The sequence below is a fragment of the Mauremys reevesii genome, linkage group 1, assembly GCF_016161935.1.
Source record: "Mauremys reevesii isolate NIE-2019 linkage group 1, ASM1616193v1, whole genome shotgun sequence".
NCBI classification, from domain to species: Eukaryota; Metazoa; Chordata; order Testudines; family Geoemydidae; genus Mauremys; species Mauremys reevesii.
Window position 1 is genome coordinate 215,711,206 of NC_052623.1, and position 20,041 is coordinate 215,731,246.

The following is a 20,041-nucleotide window of genomic DNA, read 5'->3' on the forward strand; positions in this document are numbered from 1 at the left end:
TTCTCGGAGTTCGAGATATCGCGTCTCATCTAGACGCGATATCTCGAACTCCGAACGCGCTCCCGTCGACTCCGGAACTCCACCACCGCGAACGGCGGTGGCGGAGTCAACGGGGGAGCTGCGGACTTCGATCCCGCGGCGTCTGGACGGGTAAGTAGTTCGAACTAAGGTAGTTCGAGTTCAGCTATGCTATTCGCGTAGCTGAACTTGCATACCTTAGTTTGACACCCCCCCCTAGTGTAGACCAGGCCTAAGTGAAGCGATGTTAAGCTAATCCAATTTCCCCATAAGAATTAATGTAAATGAGGGGGTTAGGTTCCAGGGAAATTTTCTTCACAAACAATTTAATACTGGTACACAGTGATGATGATTGTGAAGCTTGGTTGAGGTGGAGGAGTCAGAGGGTGGGATATTTCCCAGGGAATGCCTTACTGCTAAATGAACTAGCAATTGACTGAGCCCTCAAGGGTTAACTCTCACAACACTCTACAAGGCAGCAGGAAAGGAGAGAGGGCAGACAGAGACACACACCTTGTGTGTGAGAGAAAGAATGCGCATTTCCCCTTTAAGTAGCTGACCCCAGGCTTAAGTACACTGCCTTGTTAATTAAATCAGCTTGCTGAGACCTGAGTCCCAAAGCTACTGCCTAGAACAGGGGTAGGCAACCTATGGCACGGGTGCCGAAGGCGGCACGCGAGCTGATTTTCAGTGGCACTCACACTGCCCAGGTCCTGGCCACCAGTCCAGGGAGCTCTGCATTTTAATTTAATTTTAAATGAAGCTTAAACATTCTGAAACCTTATTTACTTTAAATACAACAATAGTTTAGTTATATATTATAGACTTATAGAAAGAGACCTTCTAAAAAAGTTAAAATGTATTATTGGCAAGCAAAACCTTAAATTAAAGTGAATAAATGAAGACTCGGCACACCACTTCTGAAAGGTTGCCGACCCCTGGCCTAGAAGCTCCCTCCATCCATCTGTCATGTGTCCCCCCTGCTCTATGGAAGATGGGGTAAGCGGGGTGCAGGAGCAGGGGGGAAGGGGGAGACACCCTGACATTAGCTCCCCTCTTCCCCCTACCCCCCCGTACAGCAAGCTGGAGTCTCTGGAAGCAGCTCCAAGGCACAGGGCAGGAGCAGCACATGGCAGTGGGGGGAGGGACAGCTGTTACACAGGGAACTTAGGGGAGTGGGGAGTTGATAGGGGGGCTGCTGGTCCACCCTGGTTCCAACCATCCACCACCTAGCTGCAACGGGCTGCTTTTCCTGCAAGCAGTGGACAAAACAGGCGGCTGCCAAACGACTTAGAAGGAAGCATTTCACAACTTTAAACGAGCATATTCCCTAATTGATCAGCAACTTAATATTGAAACAACGTTAACCAGGACGACTTTAAGTGTGGAGTTCCTGTATAAGAACAGAAACAGAAGTCATGGACCCTGAAAACATCCGGTGATGTGGATCAGTCCCATAATACAAAACTAAGGGGCATCTGATTTAATTAAGGGTAAATACATTTCAAATAAATCAAAGGCAATACTTCTCCACAGCACGTAGTCTGTAGTGTAGTCAGCAGACAGTTCTATGCCAGCTAAGTCCCAAGTGTATATCTAAATAATATATTATACCACAGAAGAACATAAATTTTATGAATCCAGTCTTCTGAACAACCATTTATCCAAATCATTTTCCCTGATAGGGGGAAAAGAATATAACAAAAGTGATGCCAATGAAGAACAAGTCAACATCCCTTCACATCCTGATGCCGTCAATGCAATGGAAATCACTTTACTGTGGTTTGAAGGACAAGAAGAAAGTGATGCAGTGCACCAGACTGAAATTTATGCCGGTATCTGCTGCAGTATTGAGATATTCAATGTAATGAACTCCTCAATCCCCAATTAGTTTCTAACATAGTTCTACTGTAATATATACTCAGTTTATATAGCATTTTTCTTACATACATAAATACATACACACACACATATGGCCTTCATTACATTAGCTAAGTACCTTACAATCATTAAATTAATGTATCCTTGAAATGTAGAGCAGCATTATTCTTATTCCCATTATACAGATGGAGAACTGAAGGAGACGCATTCAGCAGCAACTCACCCAAGATCACAAAGGAAATCTGTGGCAGAGCCAGGGATTACACACAGACATAGCAGGGTGTCTGTCTCCTTAAGAATTATAAGGACTAGTGGTCAATCAACACCTATTCTTTTTCATGTCCCTTAACTTCTGGGACTTTTTAGAGTAAACGAAGACCTAGAGAAGGCAAAGTTGGTGCTGGGAAAGAGGAGGATGGTCCCAGGAGAACAGTTAAGGCCTGGGGAAAATCCAGGCTATTATTTCTTTAAAAGCCCGGGACTAGCAGGACAGGTTTCTCCCAGCTAATCTGGACAAGCTCTGGGAAGACGACTGTATATATTGTCTCTTCCCTCAGAACAAGGGAAAAACCAGCAGGGGGAGGTATGACTGGGAAAAAAGGTGAGCTGGAGGAGAAGCGGGCTAAGGCTCTATATTTGATTTAAAGTTGTAGCTGGAGCGGATAAAATTTGGACTCTGGGGACTTTATTTTGATTGGTACGGTTTATGAGAATAAACCAGGGTATTACTGGAAGAGAAAAGCTTGTGTGGAGTTTTAAGGAGTCCAAGAGGGGAAATGGAGCCAGACCCCCTGAGCCATGCTTGGCCAGAAGGGGGCACTAGAGGATAGGCACACCCTTCAGTGCCTGACCTCTCTTGTCCCAGGCTAGTTCCCTAAGCCATAAGACCATCTCCCACTAGAGACCTGGCTAGTTAAAATCTTGCATTACACTGGGAGGTGGTTTAGCTCATGTTAGGATATAGATATTCAGGCCTGTCTGCAAAGGCCTAGACTTTAAGAAGGTATAAAAGAAAGAATAAAAAATACTGTCTTCCTGTGTAATGGCCTTTTCTTACTGTGTCAGTCTGAGGCCTGGTTCTTCAGCTAAGCAGCCATAAGCTGGGAAGTGTATGGTCACATCCTCACATTCCAAACTAGTCACACTGAAATAAGGCAATCTGGGGTTGTTAGGAAGGTGATTAGATCTATCACCTCCAGAGAAAGGGAAGAGCCTAGAAAACATGAAAGGAAATTTAGTTTGATAGTTTTCTGTCTGGTAAGAACTTACTTATCAATAGACACAGCTGGAGAACCCTTATGTCGGTATAGATGTAGTTGTGAAATCCTCACTTCTGTATTGTTTTGTATGTTTATTTGCATGGTCTCTGGTTCTGTGATTGTTTCTGTCTGCTGTATAATTAATTTTGCTGGGTGTAAACTAAGGTGGTGGGATATAATTGGCTAGCTAATCGTGTTACAATATGTTAGGATTGGTTAGGTAAATTTTAGTAGAATGATTGGTTAAGGTATAGCTGTGAATATTACTATATAAATTAGGGGCAAACAGGAAGTAAGTTGGGATTTGAAAATAAGGAAAAAGGAACTTGGATTTAAGCTTGCTGGAAGTTCACCCCAATAAACATCGAATTGTTTGCACCTTTGGACTTCAGGTATTGTTGCTCTCTGTTCATGTGAGAAGGACCAGGGAAGTGTGAGAGTGAAGGAATAAGCTCTCTAACAGCTCAGTGGTTTGAGCATTGCCCTGCTAAACCCAGGGTTGTAAACTCAATCCTTGAGGGGGCCACTTAGGGAACTGGGGCAAAAATCTGTCTGGAGATTGGTTGTGCTCTGAGCAGGGGGTTGGACTAGATGATCTCCTGAGGTCCCTTTCAACCTTGATATTCTATGATTTCTTGACTCTGAGGAAAGATTAAAATAGCCAAGTACTATGGTCAAAATTTTCAAATATGATTGTCTAAAATTAAGCACATAGTGTCAGTGCCCAAATGTGGACCTAAGATAGGGAAAGCATTGACAGAAAAAACTGCCCATAGTGAAATCTATTATGCTGCAGAATAATCTCCCAGGAGAAGTGGTGAAAGGTCCAATGGAAATGTACTGTAGCCTATAGGGAATGATTCTGCAGTGGCTCCTGGGCAATGACCTGGAGTATTTTTAGTTCTTTTCCATCTGTAACTCCAGTGATGGAAAGGATGGCCAGAACAGTCCCACCAGAGGCTGTGCAAGGAGGGTTCAACAGCAGGGATGGACTAAGGGACACGGCAGATGCCACTCCCGCTTTCATTTTGATAAGGGCCCACCGTGAATTTCTGTGGCCCCTAAAATGAACTGGGGGAGCAAATGGGGAGTCTCACTCCACAGATGAGCAGCAGTGCTGTGAAAGGCTGCCCTTGCCCCTGGCTGGTGGGAGATGAGCAAACAGGAGAAGTCAGCCTGTCCACCCACAGAGCCATGGTTGGCTAGATAGCCAAATCCTCTCCCTGATTCCTTCTGCCAACTCTCCTGGGATTCATAGAAGGGACTACTATCTGTGATAATCTAGTCTGACCTCCTACATAACACAGGCCATAGAGCTTCTCCGTAATAATTGCTGTTTGGACTAGTGCAGGGTTCTCAAAAATGCGGCACGTAGGCTGCATGCAGCCCGTGGAGTTATTTCCTGCGGCCCACCATAAGTGCAGCCAAGCTCCCCCCACCCCCCTACTCCTCCCCCGACAGTGCACCATGTCCCTGCTCCTCTGCTTACCTCCCAACGCTTCCTGCTGACAAAGAGCTGTTTGGCAGTGCTTAGGACTTTCCAGGAGGGATGGGGAGGAGCGGGAACACGGCGCACTCAGGGGAGGAGGCAGAGAAGAGGTGGGGCTGGGGTTGGAATTGGGGCAGGGAGGGAATGGAGCTGGGGCAGGGACGTTGGGGAATGGGTGGGAAGAGGCAGGACGGGGGTGGGGGCTCATGGAAGGGATGTAGTGGGGGTTTTGCAGTCTGTTACCAACCAATTTTGAAGCTCTCAGCTATTTTACTTGATAATTGGTGTACAACTGCAGAAAGGTGTGTATTTGTGCTGTGCCAAGAGTACTAGACCATTGTGATATCAGAGATAACTCAACCAATCACCACCCTTACTCAATAGCTAATTTGCATGCTAGTTTCATTGGATGTATGAGGGAGACTTCACAGACGGTGGATTACTTGGCCCGACTGGCACCCCCTTGTGCCTAGCTGCCACCTCATATATCAGCACAACCACCTACACAACACCACAACCAGCAAGTCCAAATACTGATAGCCCTTCACTCCAGTACACATCTCTTATTTGCCACCAACACAAATCAACCAAAATCTCCCAGCACAACACAACCCAGGCACAAATCAACACAGCTTTCCATCACAACACACATTTGCTCACCCTCACTCATACTTACCTTAAACTTGAGTGGCTAAGTGGCAAGTCCTTTGCTAGTAAGCATATATTGGGCTACTGTGACAACGCAATAAAAGTCAATAGAAAAATCACTGTAAGATGCTATACAATTTAAGGGTGTTGAAAAAAGATATATTTTATATGAGAAACAGTACATGACCCTGTAATTAAAAGATTACATGATAACACAGTCTCAAAGGGGCAGAGAAAAAGTTGCGTGTGCAACCCTAATTTTGGCACGTGTGCTTAACTGTGCAGTCTTTACATTCTCTTAGTGTAGTTTTTTTGTATGAAATGTGGTACAATTTGCAAGCAACACAGACTGGTTTCATCTCAGGATATCAAACCTAATATTGGTGCTTTTGTTGATGCAAAACGCTGCCAGCTAAGTGGCCAAAAATGAAATGACTGTCTAAATTAGCACTGACTTTTTGCAATACGTTAATTTTTAATAGCATACTATATTACTCTTCATTTTTTACTATATTTTTCTATCGTTGCATGAAAAGGTTTCAGTGATGTGGCCCTTGGGCCACTGTACTAGTCCTCATATGGCCCTCGTGGTGATTGGAGTTTGAGATCCCTGGACTAGTGCATATCTTGTTAAATCAATATTGGATGTTTTTTCAAAAATTGTCAGTGATGGAGAATCCACAACAACTCTGGTAAGTTCTTCCAATGGTTAATTACCATAATTGTTCAAAATTTGCATCTTATTTCCAATATGAATTTGTCTGGCTTTATCTTCTAGGCATTGGATCTCATTAGACCTTTCTCTGCTAGACTGAAGAACCCTCTAACTGAATTGCCGTTTGCCATGTAGGTACCTATAGAATGTGATCAAATCACCCCTTAACCTTCTCTCTGTTATACTAAATAGACTTGAGAAGCTCAATCCATCACTATAAAGCAGGTTTTCCAATCCTTTGACTATTCTCATGGCTCTTTTCTGAGCCCTCTCCAATTTATCAACAGCCTTTGTGAATTGTAGGCACCAGCACTAGACCCAGTATTCCAGCAGCGGTCGCACCGGGACCAAATATAAAAGATTGGAGAAGGAACTGAGTGGGCTATACATGCAATCGCTGCTGCCTGTGCGGGCCAAGAGTATGAGCTCGACTGCAGGGCAGGAAGCAGCCTGACAACGTGGCCACTGTGAGCCTGCCTTGCGCAACATCTGAGGCTCAGCCAGAGCCCAGAGTGGTGGCCCTGGATCCAGGGCTGGATTTACACCTTACACACCCCTAGGCACAGCATCTTCAGTGCCCCCGCCCCACCTCCCTATGTGACCCTGCCTGGAGCCCCCCTCCCACATCCCCACGTGGCCCCGTGAGCCCCCAGCAGCCCTGTGTGGCCTGCTCTGCCTCCTAACCTGGCTCCAAGAGGGCGCCTGTCATTTTTCACTTGAAGAAAAAATGACATCCGCCTGCTAGGTGTTTGCTGCTGCCCACCAGACCAGGCAGCCTCAGCCAGCTCAGGCTGTTCTGGTGCCACAGCAGCCTCTGGTGGAAGAAATGCAGAACTGCAGCACATTTTCTGCAGAAAACAAATTCTGCCTCCCTTAGAAATGAATTCTGCACATGTGAGACAAGCGGCTTGTGGGGTGTCTCATCAGGGGACGGGGCAGATCTGGAGGCTCCCAATAACTCCAGAGCAATTCGACCAGCAGCAGTAGGGCAACAAAATAGCCCAAAAATACCACAATTCGCAACTGCTAAAAATCCCTGGCAACAGACAACTAAAAATAGCCCAATTGGGCTAGGAGATAAACATACTTGGCAACTCTCCCTGCACGCCCCTTGAATGCTGGTGCCCATAGGCACATGCCTACTGTGCCTAATTGGAAATCTGTCCCTGCCTGGATCGCTGATGTGGGGCCCTGGGACTGTGTGCATGTTCATAATGGTGACTGTTATTGATAAAGCAGTTGGAATGATGTTTAGGTGAATTCCTGCCTCCCCAAAAGCTGGAGGAAGGGTCTTGCACTCCAGGCAAGGGGCAGAAGTTTGAACGAACTACCAGCAAGGGGATCCCTGACCAAACAGGGGGCCCATTGGCTGTGTTTACCTTGTAGAGGGTCTCCCCAATGGCACCATGAGCGAGCTGTACCACCACATAGGCATGCAGGAAATTAGACGCTATCATGTCAGGGACAAAGGGAGTGTTTTCATCCTGGAAGACAATGGCCACAATGTCGTTCCCAATGTGACGCTTCCGCTGCAGCTGGAGGGAGCAAATGAGATGAGAGAAACCAGTAAGAGGGGAGATTCCTTCCCCAGCCACCAACCCATCCGGCACTCCCAACCCACACCCCCAGCTGGAAACCCAACCCCAGCCACTAATCTACACCCATCCCTAACCACTGCTTACTCCAACACACACCCAGTCCCTAGCCCCATCCACCAGTTCACTCTCCCATCCTCCTGAATCACTTGGTGCCTCTCCTTATGGTACCTGCTGGGCATCTCCCTCTGTGAACGGCAGCTTCGTAGATATATGGAACATGATCTCCTTGCCCCGGAAATTGGTATAGACTGATTCGGTGCCAGTTTGACCCCTCGTGACATCCAAGCCTCCTCGGAACCTGAATGCATTGGCACCATGTGGTGCGGGGAAGGAAGTAGACACCAGTAATGCTATTCAAGGTTGTCATCAGAGACAGGTTTAAGAGCTCAGTGGTTGAAGGGCACCACACACTCCAAAAATCAATGCAGTAGCTAGACTGCAGCTGCACAAAATTCCTATTGGCATCATCCTCTCTCCACTGAGAACTAGAGAGGCATCTATTCCTGCCAAACCAGGCAGCTTTGGAGGAGCAATCATCCCTGCCACTCTCAGGGGAAACATCTCCAGTTGAGAAATGTGGAGAGCACGGGGTGCCCCACAGAAGCAGATGGTAAGGACCAAGGCTTATCAATGCCCATTAGCACCTCAAAGCAGCGCAGGATAGTGTGGATATGGTCAATGCTCTGTCATTCTCTGTTGATCCTTGTGGGCCAGTCCCAGCTGCTGTCAGTCACACAGCTTAACATTTGGAAGAAAAGCATCCCAGGAAAGTGTCCCTAGAATCTCCCATTAGAAATCCCCAACCATTCAGCCCAGCTCCCAGTCATGAGACACAACCTCAAACACTGCGTATTGGAGAGAGCCAGAGCTGACAAACCAGACTGGATACTGAGATATGTAAATGCACAGCACCAGCAGGGAATGGGACTCCAACAGGATCCCAGGGGAAATGACAGGCCAAGCCTTTCTGGGAATACCCCACAGGATGCACAGCTAGAGCTCTATTTAGCCTACATGGGGGCTGAGTTCTTTTGAAAATCCAACCCACAATGTAGTGTTTGGATCAGGGATGTGGCCCTCTAACAGATGGACCCACAAAGAGGATATGGGCCTGCCAGCAGAAGGAGACCTGCTTTGTGATTTTTTGGAACTGAAGACACACGGGTCTACTTTGGGCTCCCCAAGTCTGTGCCTCGTACCTTAATTGTGTCTGACTGCAGCCCCCATGCTGTGCTGACTGGTCACTCCCATGCTGTCCCCTGCTTACCCACGGAAATCCTGCAGCTGGATCCTGTCTCCAAGGAAATCCAGGAACTCCAGGAAGGCCAGACTCTCTTCAGTGTTACTGAAGACTTCTTCCTCTGTGGTCTAGAAGGGGAGAGGAGAGATGATAAGCAGAGGGGATTATTCCCCATACACACTCTCACCTCTCCTGGGATCTGGAGAGGAGGAAAAGAGAAAAACTGATATGGGGAAAGCTCACTTCCCTTCTCACACACAGAGTCTACATCCTCCCACCTCAGCAGGGTCCAGAGCCCTATCCCCCTGTATATAATGGAAAATTGTCTCCTCTTCCTTGAAATAAAACAAGGTCTGTCCTCCAGCACCAAGAACATGGAGAATGCGAATCTCACTCTGGTGCCAACAGGGGGTTCTCTCCCTGTGGACACTGCAGAGGGGAGAGAAGTCTCTAGGACTCAGAGGGCTTCCTTGGGTTGACAAGGAAGAAGATCTCAAGACAGCACCAAGGGGTCCCCAGAACCAATATGACAGAGAAGGCCAATGCCTGCAGGGGGCACAATCTCCCAGCTGAGGTGCACTAATGTTGCAGCAAGGAGAGGAGACATTAGGACAGAAAATGATACATAGTACCAGTGCTTGGTACCACTAGGAGCTGTTCTAACTAGAGTGGGATTGGGGCTCATAAACAGCAAAGAGAAACTAGACTTCTCTAGGACTGAAATTGCAGGGCACGAACCCTTGGATCCAGAGGAAGGCACTAGGTTTGGCCACACTGACAGGGGGATGTGAGGAGAGAAGCCCCCAAGACTCAAGAGTGACAGGGAATGAAAAAAAAATCCTTGACCCCAGGTTGGCTTAAGTCGCCTTCTATATGGTTGGGGTTGAGAAATGTGACCTGGTGTGTTTGGGCCTGAGGGTGCTTGGTTGTGGAGTGCAGAGAGCTCTCACCTGCCCAGCTTTCTGGTAGATGACCCCAAATTTGAAGTTATTGCTTATGACGTGTTCATCAAAGGCAACAATGAGCTGGGAAGCCTGGGAGGGCGGAAAGCATAAAGTCTCGGTCACATCCCACCAGAAGCCCCTGTCATCAGAGGGACAGGCAGGTGGGAAGCTACTGTAAACATACCTTGGGGTAGAGGACAGGGAAGAATCGGTCAACATTCACGTCCTCACACAGCAGCTGCCGAGAGAGAGAAAGAAGGAAAAGTGGTGATTGATTGCCACTGTTGGGAGCTGTGACTCCCCTTCCTATACCCTGACTCGCTACAGGCAGGAGGGTATTGCTTTATAGTCATCTGGCAGGAGTCTCTTGGTAAGAAAATCTAAGGCAAAGTGAGGAGAAAAGATAGATGAGAAAGGGCAAAAAGACTGGAGAAGAAGAAGGGAAAAGAAAAGTGAGAGAGAAGTGAGAAAGGAAGCTGAAGAGTGAGAGTTAAGCAGAGCCAGACAAAGGGTATGTCTACACTGCAATCAGAAGTGTGATGGCAGCCTCTCTAGACATATCCGAGCTAGCTGTGATCTATCTAGATCATATAACAGCAATGAAGTTGTGGAAGCACAGGTTAGCCTCTCAAATATGTAGGTTCCAGGTGGCTATCCATCTGGATAGCCTATGGCTTTACTGCTATTGTTATTCAATCTAGTTAGATCAAAGCCTGCTCGGATATGTCTACAGATGCTGCACTCTGACTGCTGTGTAGACATACAGGAACTCCTCACTTAACGTTGTAGTTATGTTCCTGAAAAATGCGACTTTAAGTAAAATGATGTTAAGCGAATCCAATTTCCCCATAAGAATTAATGTAAATGAGGGCATTAGGTTCCAGGGAAATTTTTCACCAGACAAAAGACTACACACACACATACACACACGCACACACACACACACACACACAATAAGTTTTAAACAAACAATTTAATACTGGTACACAGTGATGATGATTGTGAAGCTTGGTTGAGGTGGAGGAGTCAGAGAGGGAGATATTTCCCAGGGAATGTCTTACTGCTAAATGAACTAGCAATTGACAGAGACACACACCCTGTGTGTGAGAGAAAGAATGTGCATTTCCCCTTTAAGTAGCTCTTCCCAGGCTTAAGTACACTGCCTTGTTAATTAAATCAGCTTGCTGAGACCTGAGACCTGCAGCTACTGCCTAGAAGCTCCCTCCATCCATCCGTCATGTGTCCCCTCGGTCTATGGAAGATGGGGTAAGCGGGTGCAGGAGCAGGGGGGAGGGGGAGACACCCTGACATTAGCCCCCATCTTCCCCGTACTGCAAGCAGGAGTCTCAGGGAGCAGCTCCAAGGCACAGGGCAGGAGCAGCACATGGCAGTGGGGGCAGGGACAGCTGCTGCACAGGGAACTTAGGGGAGTGGGGAGCTGATGGGGGGGCTGCTGGTCCACCCTGGTTCCAAGCCCCCACCACCTAGCTGCAACGGGCTGCACTTCCTGCAAGCAGTGGACAAAACAGACGACTGCCAAACGACTTAGAAGGAAGCATTTCACAACTTTAAACGAGCATATTCCCTAATTGATCAGCAACTTAACATCGAAACAATGTTAACCAGGATGACTTTAAGTGAGGAGTTCCTGTACCATGAGTGTGTGAAAAAATATGTACTCAGTTAGGGTCTCACCTTCGCCATCTGGACTGCATTGGGGAACTCATTCAGGCAAGAAATGGGGATCAGGTCATGTTTGGTACCAGTTCGAGTCCTGCCACAAACCAAAAAAAGAAGAGAACCAATGACAAAGGGAAATGCAAACAACATCTCTGACTGCTTAAGGCGACTCCTGCTGCACCTCCAGATCTCTTCTTATGGAGGGAATATTGTTCTTGCATAATATTCTGGTCCAGTAACTAAAGGGTTAATTAGATCCCAAAAGGGTTATACATGTGCTAAGCTAGAGTCTATGTAACTAGTGCCTAATGCAGGGATCCCCAACACGGTGCCTGGGGGCACCATGGTGCCCATGGGGGCATCTAAATGTGCCCGCGTCCTGGCCGGCGGTCGAGCATCCGCCGAAATGCTACAGTCCTTCATCTGGTGCCCGCCAGATGAAAAAGGTTGGGGACCACTTGTAGCCCAGTGCTTGGTATTAATTGAGCAGAAAGAAAACAGCTAGTTAGGTGACTACATGGATCTCCATCACTCCTAGAGACCTTTTTTGCTTAACAGTTAAATATATTGCAAAGGAAATCCAGGTGTTGCTTCAACACAGAAGGGAATATTTTGGGACAACAATGGGATTCAAAACCATTACTCCCATACACAAATCTAACTGCACTAGCCCTGAGGTCATCCTCATAAGTCAGGCATCATAACTCCCTTCTATCTGGCTTTGGCTGGCCTGCCAACAGCATGCCAGAGTCTCATTAGGAAGGGGTGGTGCATAGAACCAGGGTCTCTTCCAACCAGCCACCAGCACTTTCCTATGTGTGTGTCTGTGCTCAATGAAAATATTCCCTGGTACAGCTCAGAGGGCTTTTAGATTCCCCCCCTTTTTATGTAAGATTTCTGCTTATCCTTTCACTATGTTTCCCTATCTACAATGGAACAGACACATCAGAAATTCTCTTCTTCCTGACCCCTCCCCAATCCTGGCTGCCCTGCAGCCCTCAGCTTCCTGAGGGTGACAGCTGGGAGAAGCTGGGAGTAAAGAAATATTAACGCTCAAAGATGAGCCAGAAGGAAAAGGGGCTTCCCCAGTCAGGGGTTTCCCTGCAACCATCCCTGGGACAATGACATTAGGTCACAAAATCCACACAGAAAGACTTCCTGGTAAGGTGGGAGACAGAGCGTGGTACATGTGTTTCCATGTTGGGTGCTGTTACCTCAGCAGCAGGTGCAAGTTGTCCTGCCTCTCAATCTGCTCATACTTCACAGAAAGGATCAGGTAGCCCAAGGTTGTGTCATTGGAGTAAAAGTTCTGATGCTCCTAAAAACAGGAAGTCAGAGAAGCTCACTCTCCCAACGTACCCACCAGATAATACCTATGATATTGCCAGTCTCCCATAGTCCCTGAGAAGATACCCCTTCACCATTGGGTGTCTTTCCCACCATCCTCATCATCTCATGCTCAGGCTAGGCTGTGAACATGATAGAGCTATTCAGGACATGATAGAGCTATTCGTGGAGCATAGCTTCCTCCTTCCCAGGTCCCTGTGAGGACAGAACCTGGGCTGCACAGCACCAAAAGCAGAGGCCTCTACCACTTTGATCTGAAGGAATAACTCCGTTGTGAGTATGCTGCAAGCTCTTAGTGTTGCTGGTGCTATCCACTACAGGAGTTATGGTCACTGTGATGATTTCTTGAACCCAAGCTCACTAATACATGTTTCAGCAGTGAACCAAGGAGATCTGCTAGGCTGAGCAGAAGAAGGGAGTGCTTAGCGTACAGTGACTCAGTAGTACTGCACTTCAGATGGTTGCTACAGTTGTGCAATACTCCACTCTTGCACATTTTGCAAACTCATTGGGTCTATGAGACTCTGCTATACCAGACCAGTCATCCCACATGAGAAGAGGGGAAAACTCTTACTGCTGCATGGAGTGGGGTAAGGGTCATATCAGGCTAGCAGTGTCATCTACAGCTAGGCCAAAGATCAGATCCAGCATGTATCTGGTTATGTGGGTGGCTCTGGAAAAACTCCCTGGTTACTCTAACAGATATGGGGTTAGCGGTGGCATACCCAGCACTTCGAAAGACTCCCAAGATAATAAATTTCAGTCTCCAGATTCAGAACAACATCTCCTTTCATTCAGACAAGAAGCCGCTGGTGCGGGGTCTGTATACTAATATCATTCTTACACTGGCCTTGTCTCTGGTCTCAAACACCAGATGAATTTGACTTCTGTCTCAATGAGGCCTCTTCTGCAGTGGAGACCAGATGCACACATTTTTAACCCTGTCTGTGAGCTTATACTGCAAGGGGTACTCTGTTGAAATAAGCTGAGCCAACTCTGGTTTAGACACCTGGTCTCCAGAACCGATCATGGTTTTGTTGACAACTGATTGTGACGTGGTCAGCATGATCGTGAGATCCACCTGGTGACCACCCATCACCCCAGAGGAGCCAGTTCAGGTGGAGCCTGTGGGACAGCGAATAAATGCCCATACTTTGAACCTCACCTGCAGGCTGGTCTCTGCTTCCATGTGTTCTCATAGCTGGAAATGGCAAGATCAAGGAATACTTGGCCCCACTCCTGTGTAATACATTGGCTTAGTGCATGCAACTATCGCTCTCTCGCTATAACAACCTGTTACTGAGCTACAAGAGTTTGTCCTTTGGCTCAGCTGGCAGGCCTTCTACATTTTGTGCTGAAGGGCCTGGGTTTGATCCCCATGTCCAGTGACTGTCTGTATATGGTGGCCACCATGATTCATTACTGTTGTTTCCCTTCCATCTCCCAAGGTCTGTCTGTGTCCAAAAGTCTCAGCAAAAGATACCCTTTATATTCATCAGATCTGAGACCTCTCTCTTCTCCATCACACTGGACACTACACAAAGTGCAAAGGGGCACCCCTGACGTAGCTCTGACTCTAAGTAGCACATTGCTGGGTGTGTAGTGGGACACACCTTATTTCATTATTTTTGGCACTGGGGAGGTGTGGGATCTGGGGGGAGGAGGTGAGGTAACCCCCAAATCCCTCAGGAGGCCATTAGGATACAGTTTAGCCATGGAGTGGAATGAGAGGCTATGGGATTCCCCCTTACCTTCCCCAGGAAGTGCTTGCGGTACAGCTTGGCTGTGGGGTCACACTCTAGCTTCACTTTACTGCTGCAGGGGGAAGGCAGGTCAGGTAGAGCTGAGGTCGAGCTGGGGAGGCCATGGCAGGTTCCTTCAATCCAATAGCCCCCGAACTGGGGTAGGATAATGAGGGGGTATGGCCACCCTTTCCGTAACACCTGTCCCAAGAGACAGAGGCATTGCTTTGTGAGGCCAATAACATTACTGAGGTGGAGGAAGAGACTGAGCAGAGCAGAGCCAGCTGTGACTCACCTCATGGATGCTGGGGTATGGGATATACTCCTCTTCTCTCTGAAATCACAAGGGACCAGAGACATGAGGGAGCCTTTATAGTACCATCTTCACTTGGTGACCCAGGCTGCACATCCTCCACCGCCACTCCTCCCCATCCAACCCTACTTCTTTAGAGTATCTAGGTTAGGGTGCATTTCACAGCACACAGCATTATAACACACAAAAACTTCAGCAAATAAACTCCAGGGGCCAGATTCCACTCCCCGTCCCAGCTGCATGGGGCACAGTCAGGCAAAAACAGAGTAACCAAATTGTGAGCCAGATTGAGGCAAATTAAGCCATGTGTGGCCTGACATCCTTAGTCCCTTGTCCCATGCCAAGAAGAGTGTTGGAGTGGTGCCATGTTGCTGCATAAAGGGACAGCATGCAGGGACACCTGGGGATGGGGGACAGTGTTTATGCAAGTAGGGTAGAGCAGAGTGCACTGATCATTCCTGCATCCTGGGAGCAGGAGGGGTGTCACTTAGACCAGCCTGCAGATGGTCAAAGCTACACTCCAGGGTGTAGCTGAGGCTCCGAGGATGCTCTGTCCCTGATCACAAGAGGTGACCAGCTCCCAGATAGGGCAGCTCTACCCCTGCTCTCTGAACAGCACTATTACCACATGAGTGATTATGCTGACACGAAGGGGGCTCTGTGCCACGGAACAGTAGAGGTAGGTGCCTGCCAGAAGCCCATTCTCACAATGCTAGGCACACTGAACTTTCTTCCCATCTTTCCTTCGACACCATAAAACAGGGCCCCAGTGCAGTGAGGCTCCATTTTTCTGACAGTGAGGGTGGCTGATGCACAACTGCAGGGGCTGCTGAGGCTGTGTAAGAGGATTGGGGGAGAACCCTATGTCGAGCTACTTTAATGTTCTTCTAGCCCCGTCCCTTTAACCACGCTTGCCACTGACACGCCCCTCCAACCTACACACTTCCTGCCCACGTTGCTTCCTTGTGGGTGATTTTGTTACCCCACCAGGTTAGAGCACCAGAGCAGAGACAATAGAAAAAGGGAGAGAGAAAGGTCAGAATTTGAAAAAATGGGACCCAGTTCTTTGTTGGCCAATTAGGTGAGAGTCATGGACTTATTAGGAGGAACTGGTCAGATTTTAGGTTGCCCAGCTAGCACCCACCCTAAGCCCTTACAGGTTCTGGGCTCACGATGCTTACTGAAAGATATGTGACTCAGTATAAGTTTCTCTTTTAAATGTTATTAAAACTCAAACTAAAATAAAAGCAAGGAAACACCTCATCAGAGCTACTCTACAATTAATAATATGAAAGCAACTGATTGAATCTGCTTAGATTTTGAGAGGGTGTTTATTATATTTCCATCATATTTTTAGACCCTATTGTGCAACATCCCCAGAACCCTGATAAAAACACAAAGACTTGAGTTACAAATACTAGACTCCTCACCCCTCAAGAAGGCTGAGGAAGGGCAAGCTGCAAGTAGAAACACTTTATTTGCCATTCTCAATAATATATGAGGCACCAAAGACCTAACCTGACCTTGAGCGGAGTTGGGAGAGAACATCTTTGCTCATCCAGACGACTCCCCTGGAAACACAGAGAGACAGAGATAGTAAAACCTCACATAGCAGCATGTCTGTTTTCTCTCCCCACTGCCTCACACCCCATTCTCCAGGTTGTGTATTTGAGGAGATCCTTCAAGGCTGCCCCTCTAATCCACTGCTTTTGGAGATGTTGTGGGGGAGGTGTGACATTATATGATTAAAATATGACCATGTAGATCATTGTTGCTACCACCATTATACAATTGCAACAAATCTTATACAAAGTATGCCGTGTAAGGTGTCAATGGAAAAGTTATTGTTCGCTGAATATGATTATCCTGTTTGTATGCGTGCACCATTTTTGTATCTTTATGTACCAGTCTTTCAAATGTGGTTACTCCTGGGTTAACAGCCAAGTTTGCATCCAGTCTGCCCAGCTGTGACGGAGAAAGGAGTTAGGAATATTAACCTGGTAATGTTGCATGGGAGTTTTACTAGTTTACTGTCTGCATTAATGACTTCACTGAGGGATGATACTTGATGGCCAGCACATAACCTGAGCCCAGGAGGGGGTTGGGGCCAGGTGACACATTCTGCCCGGGGAAACTAGACAAAAGCTGGAGGAGAAGCAGGGGTATGTGGCTGGGTGAGACGGCTGGAGGGAGTTTCAGTTTGGAGCTGGCTGGGGAGACGGGGGAGGCCCAGACCCTGGGTCTGGGCTCCTCACCCCCCCAAGATGGACCTGACTGAGGGGTCCTGTTTTCTGTACCTACAAGCTCTGTTTTAGACCGTGTTCCTGTTGTCTAATAAACCTTCTGTTTTACTGGCTGGCTGAGAGTCACGGTGAAATGCAGGAAGTGGGGGGTGCCGGGCCCTGACTCCCCTACCCTCCGTGACACCAGCACATTGTGAAAGGACGATTCAAGTTGATGGCCCATCAAAGAACACTTAGCTCTCAGAATGGATATAGAAGAAGCTCATCTCCACCCCGGGGCCCTTCCTGAGTATGTTTTAGCCAGAATATGGGTAATGGATCCTGCTATCGAAGCATGCAAGGGTATGTGACCCTGGACTCCATCTTGTACCTATACTTTTCCACAAACTAAGACTGAGAGCTTTTCCCTCCCCATGGGAGAAAGTATAAAAGGCCCTGGAAGAATTTCCATTTTGCCTCTTTCCTGCTCTGATCTCTGGACTACGGACTTAACCTAACAGGAGCATTACAAGCAATGGACTGAGGACTTTCCAATCTTTTCAAAGTTATCGGTGACTGTACAAGACAGCAGTTTATTCCATCACTGCTTCAGGCCTGATACACTCATTGCAAAGTTCTTGTATGTATTTCATTCTTTTGACCATTTTAACTCTCTCCTCTTTCTTTTCTTTTATAAATAACCTTTAGATATTAGATACTAAAGGAATGGCAATAGCATGATTATTGGGTAAGATCTGAGTTGGATATTGACCTAGCTGTGTTGCTGATCTCTTGGGATCTTTCTGACTTCTTGTTAACCAGTTTGGTGAAACAGAAGTTTACTTTTGTTACTGGCTTGGTGTATCTTATGGATGAATAACCACCAGTTTAGGGTGGATGCCTTATTTCTCAGCAGTTTGTCCTGAATCTGGCATCTTCAGCTGTGACTAGGGTGACCAGACAGCAAATGTGAAAAATCGGGATGGGGGTGGGGGGTAATAGGAGCCTATATAAGAAAAAGACCCAAAAATCGGGACTGTCCCTATAAAATCGGGACATTTGGTCACCCTAGCTGTGACCCACAGGGAAGACTGTAGGTGGAGAGAAGGGTGATATGGGGGAGAAAAAGTTGACACTTGCCTGCCAAAAGGCCAGAAATTTGGAGTTAAAATTAACATGACCCCAACTTCCATCCCACAGAATGTAGCACTTCTGGTCAGAGAGCAGAGACATGTGCTCCCAGCCAGCATCTTTCACCTCTAACTCTCCAATCCCTCCACCTGCCTTTCTGCCCACTCCAAATAAATAGGAAAGGGGGAAAAGAAAATCAAAGAATGGAGTTCAAAACTTACATTCCTTTCTTACTTCCCCCTTCCCCGCAGAACTTTGCCAGGCTGGCATCCAGGGCCGGCTCTGCAGTTTTCGCCGCCCCAAGCAGCGCACTGAATTGCCGCTGCGGACGGCGGGGGCAGTCCGTGTGCCCTTAGGGCGGCAGGTGCATTTCCGCAGCAGCAGCAATTTGGCAGCGGCTTCTATGTTTAGCTGAAGCCGCCGCAGACAGCTAAACATAGAAGCTGCTGCTGAATTGCCACCGCTGTGGAAACACGCCTGCTGCCCTAAGGGCACACGGACTGCCCCCGCCGTCCACGGCGGCAATTCCGCGCGCTGCTTGGGGGCAAAACAACAGGGACTGCCGCCCCTTGCAGATTGCCGCCCCAAGCACCAGCTGGCATCCCTTTGATGCAGAGACTGCCTCAGACTTTAGAGCAGTGAAGAGTGAGCCCTGAAATGCTGATTCTCTCAGTTGAGAGAAGCAGCCAAAATTTGCTTTGGAGATTGAGGCTCAGAGACTTTAAGGTCAGAAGGGACCATTGTGATCATCTAGTCTGACCTCCTGCACATCGCAGGCCAGAGAACCTCCCTCTCTCATTGGGACAAGAACTGTCTTTTCCTCATGAAATGGACAGTCCATCTTGCTCCCTTCCAGGTCATGGAATTAATCCATGCTCTACAGATAACAGACACAACTGTTAGTTGAATATCACACACACATACAAGAGCCAGAAGTAGACAATCCCAACACAGAGATGAACTTCACATTTAAATCAGGCTCATAAACAGTAAAGTAAGCCCTCAGAGTGGATCTCCAACTATCTCTGTTTTCCCCTCGCTGCCTGTATAAGGAAAGATGTAGCAGATAAAATCAAGCTCACACAGTTCTCAGGATTATAACACTGGAAGTCAGGGGAGAAAAAAGAAAGTCTGCTGTAGAATTGAATGGCCACATAGTAGCACCAGAGAGACATGAGTAACAGCAATGATAATGAATGATATTTCTCCGGCTCATATCCAATAGAGACATGCATAAATAGTTTCTTGTAGCACCCGCAAAGTTCTGGTGCTGTACAGACATATAGAAAAGCACAGACCCTGCCCCCAAACTCCCACAATCTAAAGGCAAACAGAAAAAAGAAAAGGGTGCACCAAAGTGCCGAAGGTGATGAACAACACAACTTGATAATGTAGATGTTTCTGGGATAGGCCTGATTTTCCTTCTCTCTAGCCATCATTAGCTGGATAATTTCTTCTAGACATCACTGAAGAAGGACTTTAGGAAGGACTTGACCACAGAGAAGAGAGTGGCTTTGAGGATGAGCTCCAGGAGGGTGCTCATGTACAAGGAGCAGTGTGGAAGAAGACATTGAGATGGTTGTGGGAGAAGCAGACAAACGGGATGGTGATGTTGGCATCATTGCAGATGGGGTGAAGGTGGCAGATGAGAAGGGAGGGCAGGGTTATGCAGGCTCTTGACAGGAAGGCTCATCTCATTTTGGTGACTGAAATCAGATTTACTGGATTTTTACTCCTGTTAGCCCTGCAGAGCCAGCACAGCTCAGAGATCATGAGCTGAAGTTTATCCTACCTGTGCATTAGCCATGGAATTG

At 47.5% G+C, this 20,041-nt stretch overlaps 1 protein-coding gene across 9 annotated transcripts in view; it reads right to left on the bottom strand.

The window, feature by feature from the left end:
* Positions 1-20,041, bottom strand: part of LOC120405631 (rap1 GTPase-activating protein 1-like) — a 57,147-nt gene that overhangs the window by 23,461 nt on the left and 13,645 nt on the right. For 8 of the 9 annotated variants that reach the window (XM_039539329.1, XM_039539304.1, XM_039539321.1 and 5 more), the window contains 10 exons: positions 16,398-16,445; positions 14,857-14,895; positions 14,571-14,762; positions 12,687-12,790; positions 11,488-11,566; positions 9,977-10,030; positions 9,799-9,882; positions 8,876-8,976; positions 7,777-7,906; positions 7,390-7,545 (listed from right to left, as the gene is read on the bottom strand). In XM_039539329.1, the coding sequence (XP_039395263.1) occupies positions 7,390-7,545; positions 7,777-7,906; positions 8,876-8,976; positions 9,799-9,882; positions 9,977-10,030; positions 11,488-11,566; positions 12,687-12,790; positions 14,571-14,762; positions 14,857-14,895; positions 16,398-16,445 (987 nt within the window). The remainder of the gene's footprint in view (positions 1-7,389; positions 7,546-7,776; positions 7,907-8,875; positions 8,977-9,798; positions 9,883-9,976; positions 10,031-11,487; positions 11,567-12,686; positions 12,791-14,570; positions 14,763-14,856; positions 14,896-16,397; positions 16,446-20,041) is intronic. The other variant, XM_039539313.1, reaches the window with a different exon arrangement.